Source organism: Drosophila yakuba, chromosome X, assembly GCF_016746365.2.
Source record: "Drosophila yakuba strain Tai18E2 chromosome X, Prin_Dyak_Tai18E2_2.1, whole genome shotgun sequence".
NCBI classification, from domain to species: Eukaryota; Metazoa; Arthropoda; class Insecta; order Diptera; family Drosophilidae; genus Drosophila; species Drosophila yakuba.
This window is the reverse complement of record NC_052526.2, coordinates 7,930,120-7,946,588: the sequence shown is the minus strand read 5'-3', so window position 1 is coordinate 7,946,588 and position 16,469 is coordinate 7,930,120. Positions and strand designations below refer to the sequence as shown.

Genomic DNA, 16,469 nt, shown 5'->3' with positions numbered 1-16,469 from the left:
ATGCATACGAAGAGTTTTTCCTACTTTATTTTATGGGACTTTGAGTTTTTTATTTCCACAAACAGTTCTCAGATGCTTTTGTTCTTATGTTATGCTCAACTTAAGCTTAATGGCATTTTGTTTTCGGCCCTGTGTGCACAGTGGTTTGAAATTGGTTACCTAGGCGATTAGCTAAACCTAATTTGTTTCTTTTTCGTATACAATCATTTTATTTGATTTTATTTTTCTACCTATTTTAATTGTTATTGCATTTGCAAACGGGCAATATAAATGTGTTTAATTCCAACACTCATGTTACTTTAGCTTTCTTTCCTTTAGATTTCCAACTTTTTATTTGCATTATTGGCCATTTTGTGCCACTGTGCTTTCGGGAAATACATAGCCTGGCGCTAGTTCACACGCTTGTTGCGCCCACTATCTCCTGCCTTTTGTTTTCCGGGGGAGAAGCAGGGAAACGCAGGGAAAAGCGGGCAAAAAGTGGAAAGAAAATCTGCATAAATAATGTTGAGCCACGCTTTCTGCGGGAAGTGTTGATGATTTGATGGAAAATTCCGAAACTAAAGCGTGCAAAGTGCGACAACAAAACGCTGCGGCTTAAGCACAGTTAGAAAGGCGAATGAAAATGGGTTTTCCAGCTGGATGGGGGATGATACTACCATGGATGGAAAGCGGCATGGAAACTGGGATGGAAACTGGGTTGGCAAGTGGGCTGAAAAGTGGGCGGAAAAGTGGGCTGATCCCAGCCGGTGAAGCGTAGCCATTCTATTATTATTCTTCTTTTTTTTCCAGCGAAACGTGGCTCTCCATATTTTGTAACCCCGCGAGAGGAGAGTTTATTATTTAGCAAACTGACTCCGTGGCGACATTCGGCTCATTTATCAGGCAAAAGCACGTCACGTCGTGATATTATAAATTACTTTAGACAATATGCAGCAGCGTCCCAAAGTTCTGAGCTGTCCAACTTGGCTATAATCCCGTCAGTTCTGGCCGACTTTAAAGGTCGAAAACGAGAAGTTGGGCAAAATTCATGGCGCCAATGCCCAAACATCAATCACTAATCCCGGCCAAATGAGCCGAACGATGCCATTTTTAATTCAATTAAAATGGTCAACTGTTCAAAAAAAAAAAAAAAAAGCGAGGGAAACACAAAATAAACAAGCTTTTTTGCGGTTCACAGCTTTTGGTTTATTGTTGCCATTTAATTTCCATATGAAACGAATATCAGGTCCCTCTGCATAGCCAAACATTCCGAAACCGAAATGAAATGTGGCTATTAAATTGAAATTAGATCTTTGTGTAGCTGAATTATGTGCGTTTAGGCCAAGACTGGTAGTTGGTTTTCGATTTATAAATATTTGAAAGGCTTTAAGTTCTTTAGCTTTGCAAACATTCCTTTATTCACACATTTTGCTTGGCATTCTCGAACTACATATTTAATAAATGGTAAATAAAATGTGTCTGTTAGCAAATTTCTCTGATTTCCTGAGACAGTTTTGTTTGACAAACACATAAAAACATTAAACAAATAGAACGATTTCAACATGTGTCCTGCAAACACACACATTTACCGCTGCCAATAAAATGAAATGTTTTTTAGTAAACAGGCATAGATTTTTATTTACCCAAAGTTCCTCAATGTCAGTGATTTATTAAACTACATGTGTACTCCTAAATTAAATGAACAATTTAGTGTGGCATTGTCTTTTTCCATTCCAGCGTATAACCAGCACTATGTGTATTACGTAGCTGAGTTAATATTTATTAAATAACCGTAATCTGAAAGGAATTTATAAAGTTTTGCACGCAAACACGTATACAACTTTCTTGTAATCGGCCAGTGTTTTGCAATTAAAAGTTAGTTAGTTAGAATGTTGGTAATCAAATAATGTAGCTGCCATCACTGCCGCCTAGCCATCCAGTGGGCTTTAACGCAGCATAGGGCGTTATCAAACCCCAGGACAGTTGACAGGGCTATAACCCCCCAACCCCCCCGACCCCCGCACCACTTGGATGCAATGGAGCGAATATTCCGGGAATATTTGCACGCTGGAGCGCAGCGTCGTTAGATTTTAACGTGACTAGCGCGAATAGTGAGTAACGTCCCTCTTAACCCGCTTAACCCCCTAAAGCCCCTCAACGCCGCGATGATCTGGAGTGGAGAGTCGGGTGCCTGGAAAATGTGTTAATTAAAACTTAACGTCTGATCGCGTTACACACGAAACGTCACCAAAACACGGACTATAAAAATGGTAAAAAAAAAATTGAAAATACGATGGATGATGCCAATGGCCGAGAAAGCGGAGACGGTAAAAATGTTATAATTCAATTTGTGTTATGTCAACTGCTGTATAAATATAGCGTCGAATCCGGGGGATACACGTTGACTATATGTATGTTGACTATATATATGTACATATGTATGTATATATCGGGGGCACATGAATTTATTTTGAGGAATGGGCTAAGCGATGTGCCCGACTTTATCCAGCTGTGAAATCGACAAGTGCATTGAACCTAACCGGGCATAGATTATGAGTCCACGCCGGCTGGATAAAGTGAAGATTTTGCGATGGCAACGATATGCCATCCCAATGCCAATGCCAGCGATATACCAACGATATAGCACTTTAGTGAATATAATTTCCGATGGCCAACGCACCAGTGAGCAATCGTTTGTTTGTAATTAACAGTTGAGGGGCTTAGGGCCATAAGCTCCTCAGGAACATCAGCCGTCGTCAGACATCAATGGGCAAACGAAAAACAGGCCAACTTCTGTGGGTGAAAACTAACTTCAATTGGCAATGGAAACCAGCTAACAGAGATTTTTGGGCCATGCGTGTACGAGGTGCATAAATATGCAATCACGTTGCTGGGTTGCCTCCTTAAATGAAGCCCTGAAATAAACCCACAAACATTTCACTCAAAATTCCATTCAGATTCCCATGGAATGGTAAGGTGCTTGGGACTTTACTGCTTTACTCATTCACTGGTTTCTGTAATTCACGTGCAGTTCCCAAAATTTGCATTCCATCATTTCAAAGCATCATAGCGTTATTTGAACTGTATTAAAAGGGAATTTAGCTCAGTGTGCATAAATCGGTTTGTACTGTGTCACAAATGCTTATTAGAATTATTATACTTATATTATAATTATTAGATGCCTTTTCCGCGTACCGAGTCACCACTGTAGTTGTTTGGTTGCGAGCGGCTGTCATTTTGCGAGGAGCAAAAAGAAAATCCCTGAGAAAATAGCCTTCAAAGTGGCTTTGCCCGCAAATTGGTGTTACAGTGCGTTCGATATGGCGCCCATAAATTGACAATTAAAACAAAAAGTAATTAACACCCCAGATGGCGAGCGGTATAAATGCCCATATATATATAAACATACATACATACATACATGTACCAAATGCGGCGAGTCAATGAACCTGAAACTTTTCTGATGACAACAAAAAAATAAATACAAAAATACGAAAAAATTAAAACGAGGGGAGCGGAAACGTTTATCGTTGAATCGATTGAAAGGCGAGGCGAGCACAGCCCTCAAATGACTTTGACATTGTGCTGCAGCCAAGCCAAATAAATAGAGTAGCTACAAATAATGCAAACACAAACTGATCAAAATGTAACAATCGCAAACGGCGCAGTGAATTGTGAACACAGCGAGCGAACTGAAAAATCGCCAGATGAAAATTTTCAACTGCAAACTGCAAATGGCAAACTGTAAATTGTAAACTGCATTGTATGCAAATTGGCAACAAAGTTTCCGCTGAAGAGGCGTTGCGACGTTTTATTATATTATTCTGAGCTAAAAACTGATAAGCATGCCAAATGTGCTCCTCTGATTTTATTTCATTTATTGCATTTCGTTTCACTGGCATTTGCACGCTTTTCAACTCGTTCACTTGGCACCGGAAAAAATCAATGATTATTATTATTAAATGTTGAAATTTAAGATACTCTCTAATTTGTATTACATCATTAATTTATAATATTCATCGAATTACAGACTAATTAAAAGGTTAAGAATTTCTTCTGACAGTAATGAAACTTCAATGTGATGGTAATGAAATACGCATTAAAGTAAGTTATTTACTGATTATAAATTATCAGCTATTGAGATATGTACAGATTGTAAGCGCTTTTAAATTACTTTGAAAATTAATGAGTCAGTCAGTCAAAAATACAACTTGCTATGCATAATTTGGCGCTTTTCAAATAATGTGATTATATGGAGTGTGAAACGAATCATTGTTTCTTTGAATGCGTATTTCCAGACTTTTATTGATTTAAAATGGCATACTATTAACCCCATTACTACGTTATTATTGCATGACTTTCTTGGCGTTTCGTCTGGGTTCTTTACACCGAAAGAAAAGTTGTTTAATCGTCTGAACGTTCTACTTTATTGTTTTTTTTTTCAGTCAAATTTGAGATGACGTAGTAACTGAGAAAAGTGTCGCATTTCTTTTGCTAAATGTTTTTTTTACATTTTTTTTTTAGTGCCTTCTGACGTCACAGCTTTGGCGTGCTTTCTCTTTGATATTTGCGCGAAAGAGAAGCTTGACAAAAGGGCTTACGTGTCCCCGAAAAGATTTCGTGGGAAGGCCATTAAAACTTCTTTTTTCGGTGGCTAAAGGGGGGGGCGGTGGCAGTGGGTGGCTAACGCGCCCCATGTCAAATGGGCCAACTTTTAATGGAGCCAAGGAGTTTCCTTTTCCCTCACCAAGGCAATTTGTGCAATTGCAAAGTCTCTCCTCCTACTTCTGTGTGTTTGCAAAAGTGGGAAACCCACCGCCAAAAAAAAAAAAAGTTGAGAAATGAAAAACAAAAAACGAGAACGAGAACGACCTTCCTCTTCGGAGGCCATCATCAAAAATTTTGTTGGCCAGCTCAGAACAAACAGTCAAGTCAACGTTGCGTGTCGCCCCCTTTGCATATTTGCCTTAATTTTCATTATTCTCATATTCATTTCGTTTTATTTCTTTCCGGCCTTTAATGGGCCGCGATTTGAGGGAATGTTGAAATGTTGGAAAATGCTGATGGGCCAAGTTAATATGAATGAATGATGATAAATGCACAATGTTATTCTTCATAATTAATTTGTACCGTTCCCCCTTCATTTTTTTTTGCTGTTTGTATTCTTTTGTTCGGGCCTAAAGTGCCCATTAATGGCACGAGTGTCACGTTGCTTTTATTTCTTTTTTTTAGCAGGGTAACTCAGTAGCCCACTTGCATGTGGGCCAAAACAGTATCGAGCGGAATCAACAGGTGTGCAGATTTCATCGTTCGATTTGGGGGAAAAGCACAACGACTCGAATCGTAAATGTATCGTAAAGACAACTCCTTCAATATTAAAAGCGGATATGCTATTTTTAGGTGCTGCACTTAGTTTATTTTTTATATTTGTTCGAGTTCTGATAAGCAACGAAATGGGTTACATTTTGATTTAATCTCTATTAAAAATGTACAAAGAAACAATTGAAGAATAAATACCAGTAATATGGATAACTTGAAGGAATGAATTGTAAAAATGGTAATTTAGAACACAGAACTTTTTACAGACCCAACGAATAATCCCACAAAATTGTTCGGATTCCCTGCAAACTAAAATATATACTTTGCAATACGTTCGCCACCAAAAACACCACCCCCTTCTATCGCTGCCATTGCCCAAAATGGATTCACACCTGAACAACCCGCCATCGGCTGTCATACCCAGTGGTTTCCCCTTGAGAACTTCAACATCAACTTCCAAATGCAAAAGACCAGGTGAGTGTGACAGAGTTATAGAGTTATGGAGTTATAGAGTTGTATGCAAACACGTCTACCTGGCCGTTCAAGTGCGCCAATCTGAGCGTGACGAATAATGATTTTACGCCGCTCCAAAGAAACACGAGTGATGGGGATGGCGATGGTAATGGTGATGGTTGATGGTGATGGTATATATGGCTCTAACTATATGGTGCGGGATCTGAACGGATGGGCGGGGATTCGCTGAACTTTGCAGGGCAGAAAAAGTATTTTTTTGCTCTTTGAGGAATCTGGCGAAAAATGTGCAAATTGTGCGCGAGTTTCTGTGCCGTGCGGATAAATTTGAAATCTGCATTTAGTTTGCTTATTGAGTTTGCATCTGTATATCTGTCGTGTTCGCAGCTCCTTTTGAGCCAACTCCCAACGACTAATTTCATTTGCGCTGCAGTTTGCCCCAAGGCAAAAGAGGCGTCATTCAAAGACAGAAAAGGGGAAGGGGGTACACACGGAATATTTGCTTTGCCGCCTGGATTTTATCAGATAAAAATGGTATAGTTTTGATAAGTACACAATCCAAAAGATAAAACTAACAGCTGAACATTGATTTCCAGCAAGATATGACTTTATTTAGTTTGGAATAAGTATCTTTAATACCATGCCAATTATATATAATCCTTTTTTATATCCAGGCAAGTGTCTCATAAGTGGCTAATCGCATAGCTTTTTTTTCCGTGTGTAGATGTAATATGGGCACTTGGGCAGCAGCACTTTTGGGCCACTTGTTCCTCGAAATTGAAAACCATGAGGCGCATTTAAAAAGATGAAGTGACAACTGGCATACTGATGACGGCACACAGGAGAAGGGTACGGGGGGTACGGGTGGTAAGCGGGGACAGGGGTTCATGGGGAGGGGGTGGTAAGGAGGAGGAGCTGTAAGTGTGTGTGTGGAGCGTATAAATATAACAAGTGCCAAGTGAAATATGTACATAAATAAGCCAGCGCAGAGTTACTATGCGATGCAGATGCAGATACAGTGCTCAGTGGCCTAAGAAGATACTTTTTAAAATAGCTGATAACTGATTCATAGTTTCTTATTACTGAAGTGAGCAGTTAGGAGTTAACTGTTTTTGGTGGTTCTCTTTTAAACAATCCAACCAAAAATAACATAAAACCTTCATTGAAATTTACATAGTTTGCTTTTTGTGGGGAAAATCACTTTTAAATTGTTTTCTACATTTAAACATACGCTTATCCAAGGAATTTTTTCATTCTCTTTTTTTATGTTTTTCGTAGTGGTGCTTTACTGTACGCCTTTTGTCTATTATCGCCGTTTTGTCTCTGTTTCTACCGCTGCATTTCTGCATTTTTGCATTTCTGCACTCTTTCACCAGCTGCGACTAATTGTTGGAAGAAAAAAATGTATTAAGCATAAAAAAAAAACAAAAAATGGAGAGGGAAAAATGTTGGCGGATAAAAAAAGGACTAGGGGACAAAAGGAGGCAGGATGCAAAGGACTTGTTCGCGCTGCTGACTGCGAAAAGTGCAACAAACTTTGACAAAATAAAACGAAAATTCCGCCCAAAGGTACAAAAGGGGCGTGGCAATGGGGGCATGCCAAGGGGCGGCGAACAGATGAAGCGCCGCTTCTTGCAACTTCAAATCGCAAGCCCACACACACACACACCCTGGCACACACACACACACGCACACATGCAGCTGGAGATTCTCACACACATGTGAAAAAAGCGCGAGTTGCAAGAAAAAAAGAAACTGCATTGAAATTGAAGCACTCTCATTAGGAGCAAGAAGAAGAAGTTGCAGCAGGAACCAGGAATAAGGGGAAGAAGAAGATGATAAAGACCAGGAGACGAGGAAGAGCAAAAAGTGTAAACCGCAGCAAAAATAATTCCCATTTCTCGAAAGCGAAGGCAAACGCTAAGAAATCCGTTTAACTGGGCACGCAAAATGCAATAAGATAAATATTTAATGGATTTCAAATTGTTAAAGGAATAATATGGATAATATTATAATAATATTATTGCTGCTTTTCTGCTTGAGGGAAGTGATTTACATTGTTTTCCAATTGGAAAAAGTAACAAGTTGCATTATTTCAATATTCTTGGAATGGCCACGTAGGTGCCGAAATAAGTAAAACATTCAAAATCAAAACGAATGACACGAAAAAACTCATCGAAAAACGCCAAAGATAAGATGTGTACTAGTTTAATCCGGATTTTTGCTTGCAACAGCGGCTTACAAATCAATAAATGAATTGATTAAGCTAAATATATAGAACGTGGAATTTATATTAATTTGAGGTGAGTGGTAAACTAATTTAGTGACCAAAAAACAAAGTAAACAAAGTAGATAAATAACGCTGCGAAATGTAATTAGTTTAGCGGCTTACTTACTTGATTTGTTGTTGTTGTAGCGGCAGATTCCCCATTAATCATCGTGAAGCAACAACAATAACAGCTGTCTCTCTCTCTCTCTCGCACTCACTCTCTTGCTTTCGCACTCCTGTTGTTGTTGCTGTACCGTTCTGCCAAGGAGCTTCTATGCTGTTGTTGTTGCTGCCGCTTGCTATTGTCGCTTGCACTTGTTGTATTATCGTCACACAAACAAACAAACAAACAAACAAACACACAATTACACACACACGCACGCACGCACACAATGTTGCACGTTGCGTGTGTCCTGCTGCTGCTTCTTCTTCTTTCGTTTCTTGCCGCGCCGCTCGCTCTTCCTCTTCCCCGCCCCACAGCCAGTGGTGGAGTCGGAATCGAAATCGTAAACAAATGCAGCGCGCTCGCACACTTCGTCACTCGACACCACTTTCGTCACGTCACCGTGTGTTCTCGCTTCTGTTTGCAGCAAATAAATGCACTCGATTCGCACTTTTCGCGACGACAACCGACTTCGTTGCTGTTTGGTGGCAGAGTGTGACCGAGAGCGGCGGAGAGCAGCGCGGCGACTGCGGCGTCGCTTCAATTGCCTAAAATATCTGCATGGCGCGGTAGTGTGGCGCGGTGTTTTGCTGCTGCACGCGAACGGTCACACTGCAAGCTAAGCACTCCACCTTTTTTAAGCCAAGACACGAACCCGGCGCAGCTTTCACCGACAGGTGGCGTCCCATTGCGAAAAATCTAAGCTAAGGCTTTCGTCATCCCCTAATAGGTGGCGCCAGTGTCACAAAACATAATCATCTCATAGGTGGCGCCATTGCTAGTGCAGGGCAAAGTTTAAAGTTATTAAGCAATTTCCTTATAAAATAAAGTGCACTTTGTGTTGGAAAACAAGTGCTCAAAACTTGTATTGATTACAACGTGCGCACATAAATAAGCAATAAAATGAAAACCTACGACCGCCACAAATATATTGATTTAAACTTTATGAAAACTTTTAATCAACTTTTTAATATACAAGAAAAGTTACAGAGAGTCTCGGTAACTATAACTTTTTTTTTCCTCGGCAGGAATTGAATTGACTGCATATACACACTATCTGATAACAGCGATATCTGGCTGAGTTTTACGATGCAGTGTTTTGTGTTAAGTCAGTGGGCGAAGGCAACTGGTTAATTATGCTACAAGTTGACGCAAATTTATGGCCAGCTAATCAATTGATTGTTGTTAATTGATAACCGATATGATAACATTAAGCCCACATATATAAAAGAAATAGCTCGACATTTCCATGACAACTCTATGAATGGGGGACTTTTTTTTTTCTGGGAATTACTGAGTGCATTACCATAAATTTTATCAGTTACGCTGCTTAATGTCCAACCAAGTTGTTTAAACTACAATTTTTGTTTTTTATATACTTCTTGTGTAAAAATAGATTTATTAAAAAAAAAAATAGCTGTTCGCCGCGTCTAGATCCTCACCAGAACCTCGTAGTTCTCGAGGCGCACCTCCTCGCCGCCGAACGGAATGTAGATGCAGCCGTGCGATGGATGGATCTTGCCCACACTCAAGCTGTCGCAGTAGATGGCCCTGCCGACGTACAGGGACTCGCCGTCGACATTCGGGCCGGAGGACAGTGCACCGGGCGCCACATTGCCGTGCGAGGCTGGGACCCAGCGGAATCCGGATCCGGTCAGCACCTGGACATCGGTGAGCTCGTGCTCCGCCTGGGCATAGGCGGCATAGGCTTTGCCCTTTGCAGGCACCACCTTGGCGGGCAGCAGATCGCCATTGCGGAACACACGGCCCACGTAGATGGTGTCCCCGTTGGAATCGTGGCCAGCAATTAGTGCGCCATCGGGGATATTTGTGGCGGTGGTGTCGATCCAGCGTTCCGGCTGGCTAAGCACCTCGTAGGCAAAGATCTTCACCTCATCGGAATCGTAGGGGATGTACAGGCAGCCGTGGGAGGGATGCACCTTGCCCATGGTTAGGCTACCGGCATGATAGCCCCTGCCCGCATACAAATACTCGCCGTCCACATTCCTGCCCACTTTGACGGCGCTCGGCGGCACAGCCCCATTCTCCGCCGGCAGCCACTCGTAGCTGTAGCCGGACAGCACCTCGTAGTTCTCCAGCTCGTGCTCCTCGCGCGCATACGCCACGTAGGCCTTGCCCTTGTTGGGTATCACCTTCGCCGGCAGCATGTCGTTGGAGAAGAAGGCGCGTCCCACGTAGATGGTGTCGCCATCCGAATCGTGACCGGCCACCACGGCATTTGGCGGCACGACGCCGTTGCTGAAGTGCATCCATCTGTGGTCTGGGGGATAATAGAAAAACGAAATACATATAACCATTATTTAACAGCACTCCGAATGGCATACTAAACTCTTTCAATTTGTGGCCTACACATTAAACTAGTTCATTTAGCCACGCCAAATAGCAAAATAAATATTTTATTAGCTAGCGCAGCTTTAACGTTTGTGTTTCGCGAACTTAAGTGTCAATTGAAAAACTCAATTCAGATTGGGTTACATCACATAATGTACTTATAAAGTAAATCATTTTTGTATTTTCGATTTGCTCAAATTATGACATCTAATTACCTGTCATTTTCTCGTCCGTTCTCCAGCAGCTCTGACTTTCAACTGAGAAAGTGGTCGATTTGATGGTCTTTTAGTGTTTCCGCCCGATGTCGTTGATAGGGCTTATCGGGAATGTACCTACATGCCGAGATAAGAAGCCCGACCTTTAATGACTCAGATCTTGCCAAACTCTTGTTGAATTCCCCACCGATTGGCCAATTCGCAGAAATGGGGGCTTAACAACGAGCAAACAGGAGAGTTAAAGGGTTTATTATATTAACCCATATAGGTACTTATGTTTGGACAACTATTAACAAAAGTTCTGTTATCATTTTTTTATAACTCATCATTGCTTATAATAAATTTATCTTGCGCGTTGTCAAAAAATGTAATTGGCTGACCAACTGACCAACATTGTATAACATACACATGTTCCATGCAGTTGTAGTTAAACGCAAAGTTTATTCCCCTTTTCAACGTGCTGATAACAATAGCTTGTAAGTGAAAAAAAAAAGAACTCGCGGTTACCCAGTTATCTTGTTTTTTGTAGAGCCACCTTTTCGAGTTTCCTTGCAGCCGCGCGCGGATGTGCATGTATCTCCATTTATCCGCCCAATATTCGCCAATTTGAATGGGGGAATCGCTTGATCCTTTATTTATTCGCCACATTGGACATTCTTTCGCCCGCTTTTCCACTTTTTCGCTTTTCCAGTTTTCCGCATTTCCACTCGTCCACGCACTCCACTTATTTAGTGGTCGCTGGCTTTGCAGTTTGTTTTCCTTTTGTTTTCGCAGCATTGTTGCCTTTCAATGATTTCTCTTGTTTTCCCTTTCAAGTGGATCAACTGTTTTTTTGTTTCTTGTTTTTTTGTTTACATTTTCGCCCATTTACAACTATTTGAACAAGGAAAAAGTGGAAAACTGGGCGCAAAAGTTAAGCAACCCCTTGCTGAAATTGCTGTGCAACGTTTGCACCTGTTTACAGTGACTCCTCCTGAATTCCCCATTGGGTTTTGGGTCATTATTAAGCTTTCCCAAGTTTGCCCACGATTTCCCTGCACTTTTCCGCGCCCTTCACTCAAGCAAACCAATTAACCGGCGATGAGTATAACCTGGCTTAAAACTAGGTAAACAAGCAGCAGTCTTCAAATACGCAAAATTGTTGCAGATTATCATACTTTAAATCAACTTTGTTCGTTTCGGTTTTGTATAATAGTTATACTTGTGTACTAAAGTAATGTGTTTTTTGGCCAGCGAGCCTAATGAATTTGCTTTTGTGCAACGTTTTAACCTCATTTTGGCCCCCTTTATTCGCACCCTGTTTCTGTTTTTTCTGTTTTGGCCAACTTTGTTTTGCCTAATACATTTTAATCATTTCCACAGTACCGCGAACTAAATTCCCTCCTTCATTAACCCCTTGCTGCCCCAACCCATCTATCTGTCACGCTTTCCGCTCTCGATTCGCATCCGTTCTCCACGGGTCCTTCACCACTGGTTATCCTTTGCTGGTCGCTTCGCTTGTCCTTGCCACACTTTGAAAAATATTTAATTTTTCAATTCAATTTAATTCCATTTTCTGGAGTTAAACAAAGCGCTTGGTCCGCTTGTTAATAAGCCGCATTTCATAGAGTTCAGTATATGTAATTTATCTTAAATCTAAGATTTATTAGGAATTCATCCATCATATCGTATGGAAGATCACATATCCGATATCCCATGGGAGATCCCATATCCCATATCCAATATCCGATATCCCATATCCCATATCCCATATCCCATATCCAATATCCCATATCCCATATCGCTTTCTGGCCACACAATGCGGCAGTTTTTCGAGGGTAGCCAGGGGCGCAGGGTAGCAGGGGGTGTCTTCGGGCTAGGTGCATCTTGACTTCAGGGGCCATTGCCGTGGGTCAGATTCAGATTCAGATTCAGATTCAGATTCAGATTCAGATGCATGTATGCATGCACTCGCACTGTCTAGTCGTCGCCGGTCACTCACGTTGGTCTGCGGTTACCACTGGTCTGGCCTCGCTTTGGCTTTGGCTTTGGCTTTGGCTCTGGGTTTGGCTTTGGGTTTGAGTTGCGCCTCCGCCGCCGCTGCTCCACTATACCAGCTAGTGGGCGCCATCGCTTATAGAGCTCCCAGCCAGAATCGCCCTGGGCCACGCCCACGCAACACTGGCAACATCAACTGTGCAAAGCTAAACCGAAGCCAAAATGTGGAGCATTCAGTGGATTTAATGATGCCTCTACCGGCTGCACTTTAAAAGGTTCAGCTTTAAAAGGGGGGCTCACAGAGAAGGGTGAGGGGTGAGGGGTGAGGGGTGAGTTGGGGATGCACTTAATGGCAGTCAACTGGTAATATGTAATTAGGGGCGGGGTTTCGACTGCAGCCACAGCTTAAAGTCTCATCAACGAGTCCGGCAATTTCAATTGTTGCCCAGGACTTTTGCAATTGGCATAACCAATGAGCCCCCCTCCCCGCCCCCCTTTGGGGCATTTTAAAAAGGGGAAATGTTTGGCTTAAAAGCTGGGTAGTCTGGCTAAACTAAAAGTGTGTACAATGTGTGTGTGTGTGTGTGTGTGTGTCCCGGGACCATTTATGATTTGTGAAAAGTTTCGTGTGCACCGAGCATTGCGGTTTCATTACCAACCACGTCCCCTGCCACGCCCCCTGTTAAAAGCCTCCTCCCTGCCACGCCCCTGTTAGAAACCTCCCCCCCGAATGCAACTTTTGATCCAGCAACTGTGTAAATTGTTTACCAAAAGCGCTTTCAGCATCCTAAAACCAGATACCATAATCGAGAATCACGCAATTGAACTTCGGCATTCTTTCGAAACCAATGTAGCTTAAAATATTATCGTAACAACTGCAATTGTAACCTTTTGTTTCGCACAGCTTAACCTTCAGTTAATATTAAACCCCAGGTTAACCTGTGCGTTTTTGGAAAGACTATTTCGGTATATTTGAGTACGCCTGCTGTTGCACTGACTAATCACAGCTCGATGGGATCAAAGTGCAGCTGCCATGGCGTAGGATCCACCAATCTCGGCACAAAAGGGAACTTTTAATTATGCACCACCCTGACCCACCTCCCCCTCCCCCTCCCCCTCCGCCACTCGACTTGGCTTTTCCGGGAATATCCCCGGCAGTTTCCATTTCCAGGCTCATTGCGAAACTTCTGGGCACAACTTGACGGGGTGGTGAAGTCGGGAAAAGTGGAGTGCGGAAAAGCGAGGAAGTGGAAAATCGAGGGGCACGGATATGGCATTTTACAGCTTGATTTCCATTTGCCCATTTCCCCATTGGCTCTTTGTTTGCTGGCTGGCCGCTTTCCCTCGGCTTTTCCATATACCTAAGACTCAACTGGTGGCAGCTCACAGCAACTGATAAATAAACAAAACTATAGCATATTAATTTCATATAATTAAGTACTTGAATAATTTCCATTTAATGCTGAAAATGAAAAGTGGTAATACTACAAACTATAATTTGTATAGATATTTATTTATTTATCTATTTATTTTTCGAGTGGCTTGAGTAATTAGGGAAGTTGTTTCCTTTGGAAATTGGTTGAGCCAAGGAGCAGGGCTTCTTGTTAACCCTTTAACAACATTTGGGGCAATGAAAGCTAGTTTATTGCCGCACCCCCATGAATATTTGTCTTTGTAGCTAAACTTTTTGTCCCCCAGGAGCAATCGTCTGAAATGTGTTTCATTGTTGTTTATTTCTTGCGCAGCTAGTTTGTAGTTGTAGCAAAGAAGTTCGAAAAAAAGTTGCGAATAAAAAAGGGATTAATAGAGTTTACGTTGAATTTCGGGGTTCGGGCTTCAAATTGGCTGCGCTCAACATATGTGGCCATATTTAAGTGCTTTTTGATGAGACTGGCTACAAATTTGTAGTGCAAACTTAGAGATATTCAAGACTTGTTACACTTTTGCCAGGAAATGTTCATTTAAATAGTATGTTTGAAACACACACTTTTAATTTGAGTAAATCCATTGTTTAAGGTTTAAGGATAGTTAAAGATATGAAAAAAAAAGTTGCAAGTTCTTGGCCAACTTCTAGAGCTGACCATTAAGCTCGTCCTCGAAATCGGAGCTGGGTGGCGTGTCCTTAACATCCGCACGCACCGTGTACTCCTTCTCGTTGACACTGTAGTAGATGGTGAAGTACCTGCCCGACTGGATCCTCATGGCCAGATAGCCATTCTGGCCGCGCTCCTTGCTCGTCCGCTGGTAGATCACATGACCAGTGCTCAGCACTACGCGCACCTCCTGCGAACCATCGTCGTTCTTGCGCGCATTCTGTCGCAGGATCTGCACCAGCTGCGTCCTCAGCGGATTGGTACTGGGCTTCAGACCCGGCAGCTGTATGAGCGGCTCGCAGCGGCAGTTGAGCTTCTGGGTGAGCGGACAAGTCGTCTGTGGATTGGGCGACGAGCCGACCAGTTGTCCAGGCAACGAAGCCACCGGCGCCACTGCACCCAGTCCCAGGTTGCCCAGATTCAAGCCACCCAGAGTGCCGAAGCCGCCGTTCAGCGAACCGAGTCCCAGGCCGTTGATCAAATTGGGCAGGCCACCGACCCAAGTGCCAATGAGCGGCAGATTCTGGCCAAATTGCGGCAGCCAGCCGGATTGCGGCTGCTGGCTCTGGGCATTCGAACTGGAGGCCACAGGCGTCACCACGGTGATCGGCTGCAGGGGCTGCAGTTGCTGCAGGGGGGGCAGTTGCTGCAGGGGGGGTAGTTGCTGCAGGGGCGGCAGTTGCTGCAGCGGGGGATTCACATTCAGGCCGTCGAAGAAAACGGGATAGTTGCCAGTGGAACCAGCCAGGCTGCTCTGGCCACCATTGGCAGTCTGTGGAATGCATTTAGGTATATTTTTACTATAATTATTACTATTATTACTAACTACTATATTAGAAACAAATTTACTACAAATCTGAGATTTAAACCAATTCAATCACGTACCAGTTGGCGCTTGTCACGGCGTTCCAAGGACTCCATGGCCTCGTCCTTTTCCACGGACTTTTCAGTGACAGTGGGCACTGGCTGCCGTGTACTTGCTGTAGTTGTTGTGCTTAAGGCCAGTGCAATGGAAATGGCAGCCAGGAGGATGGCAAAACTGAGCGTGTTGGCCATGTTTGTTAGAGTATTCAAATATTTTTCAATTTTATTCAATAAGGATTGTTGCTTATCCAGACTGAGCTGTGAGTCGCTTTGATGTGGCTTTGAGCAGGCTGGCCACTTCTTATATATGATTTTTGTGGTCATATGCGCGATATGAAATGATATTTTGGGCCGCGGTTAATGGAACCAGATTTGCCAAGAATCAAAATGGTTTTTTAATAATGAAAAGAAACTGGCTTTTGCACACACAAAATGTGGGACAGCATTTAATAGCGGCCATATACTTATTTATATATTCCTGGCAAAGTTACAGCATCTTCGTTTGCAAGCTTATGGGATTTAAATTCAATATTAATATAGACATGCATACAAACAAACACATGCAGCTATTGGCACTTTGGGAATCTGCAGGTGTCCATTAATTTTGCAAACTTGTGCAATTAATTTACCAAGCAAACTCAAACAAATTGCTTACCAATTGTTTGCCAATTTTGCCCAAATTAATTCCAAAGTATGAGCCTAAACTAGAAATATTTGCCCAACATATTATTACTCCATAAATGGCACAGCACTTGCACATAATTATT

At 42.4% G+C, this 16,469-nt stretch overlaps 2 protein-coding genes across 2 annotated transcripts; both read right to left on the bottom strand.

Annotated features, from left to right (window-relative positions):
- Nucleotides 1-9,445: 9,445 nt before the first annotated feature.
- LOC6524626 lies at nt 9,446-10,918 on the bottom strand. The gene is made up of 2 exons (XM_002100447.4): nt 10,769-10,918; nt 9,446-10,482 (listed from the first exon to the last, which is right to left on the bottom strand). Exons 1-2 carry the CDS (start codon nt 10,773-10,775, stop codon nt 9,632-9,634), a joined length of 858 nt encoding a protein of 285 aa, XP_002100483.1. The 5' UTR covers nt 10,776-10,918; the 3' UTR covers nt 9,446-9,631.
- Nucleotides 10,919-14,290: 3,372 nt separating this feature from the next.
- On the bottom strand, nt 14,291-16,384 carry LOC6524625. Its single transcript, XM_002100446.3, has 2 exons — nt 15,724-16,384; nt 14,291-15,610 (listed from the first exon to the last, which is right to left on the bottom strand). The coding sequence occupies exons 1-2, from the start codon at nt 16,024-16,026 to the stop codon at nt 14,816-14,818; spliced, it is 1,098 nt and encodes a 365-aa protein (XP_002100482.2). The 5' UTR covers nt 16,027-16,384; the 3' UTR covers nt 14,291-14,815.
- Between the last annotated feature and the right edge of the window lie 85 nt (nt 16,385-16,469).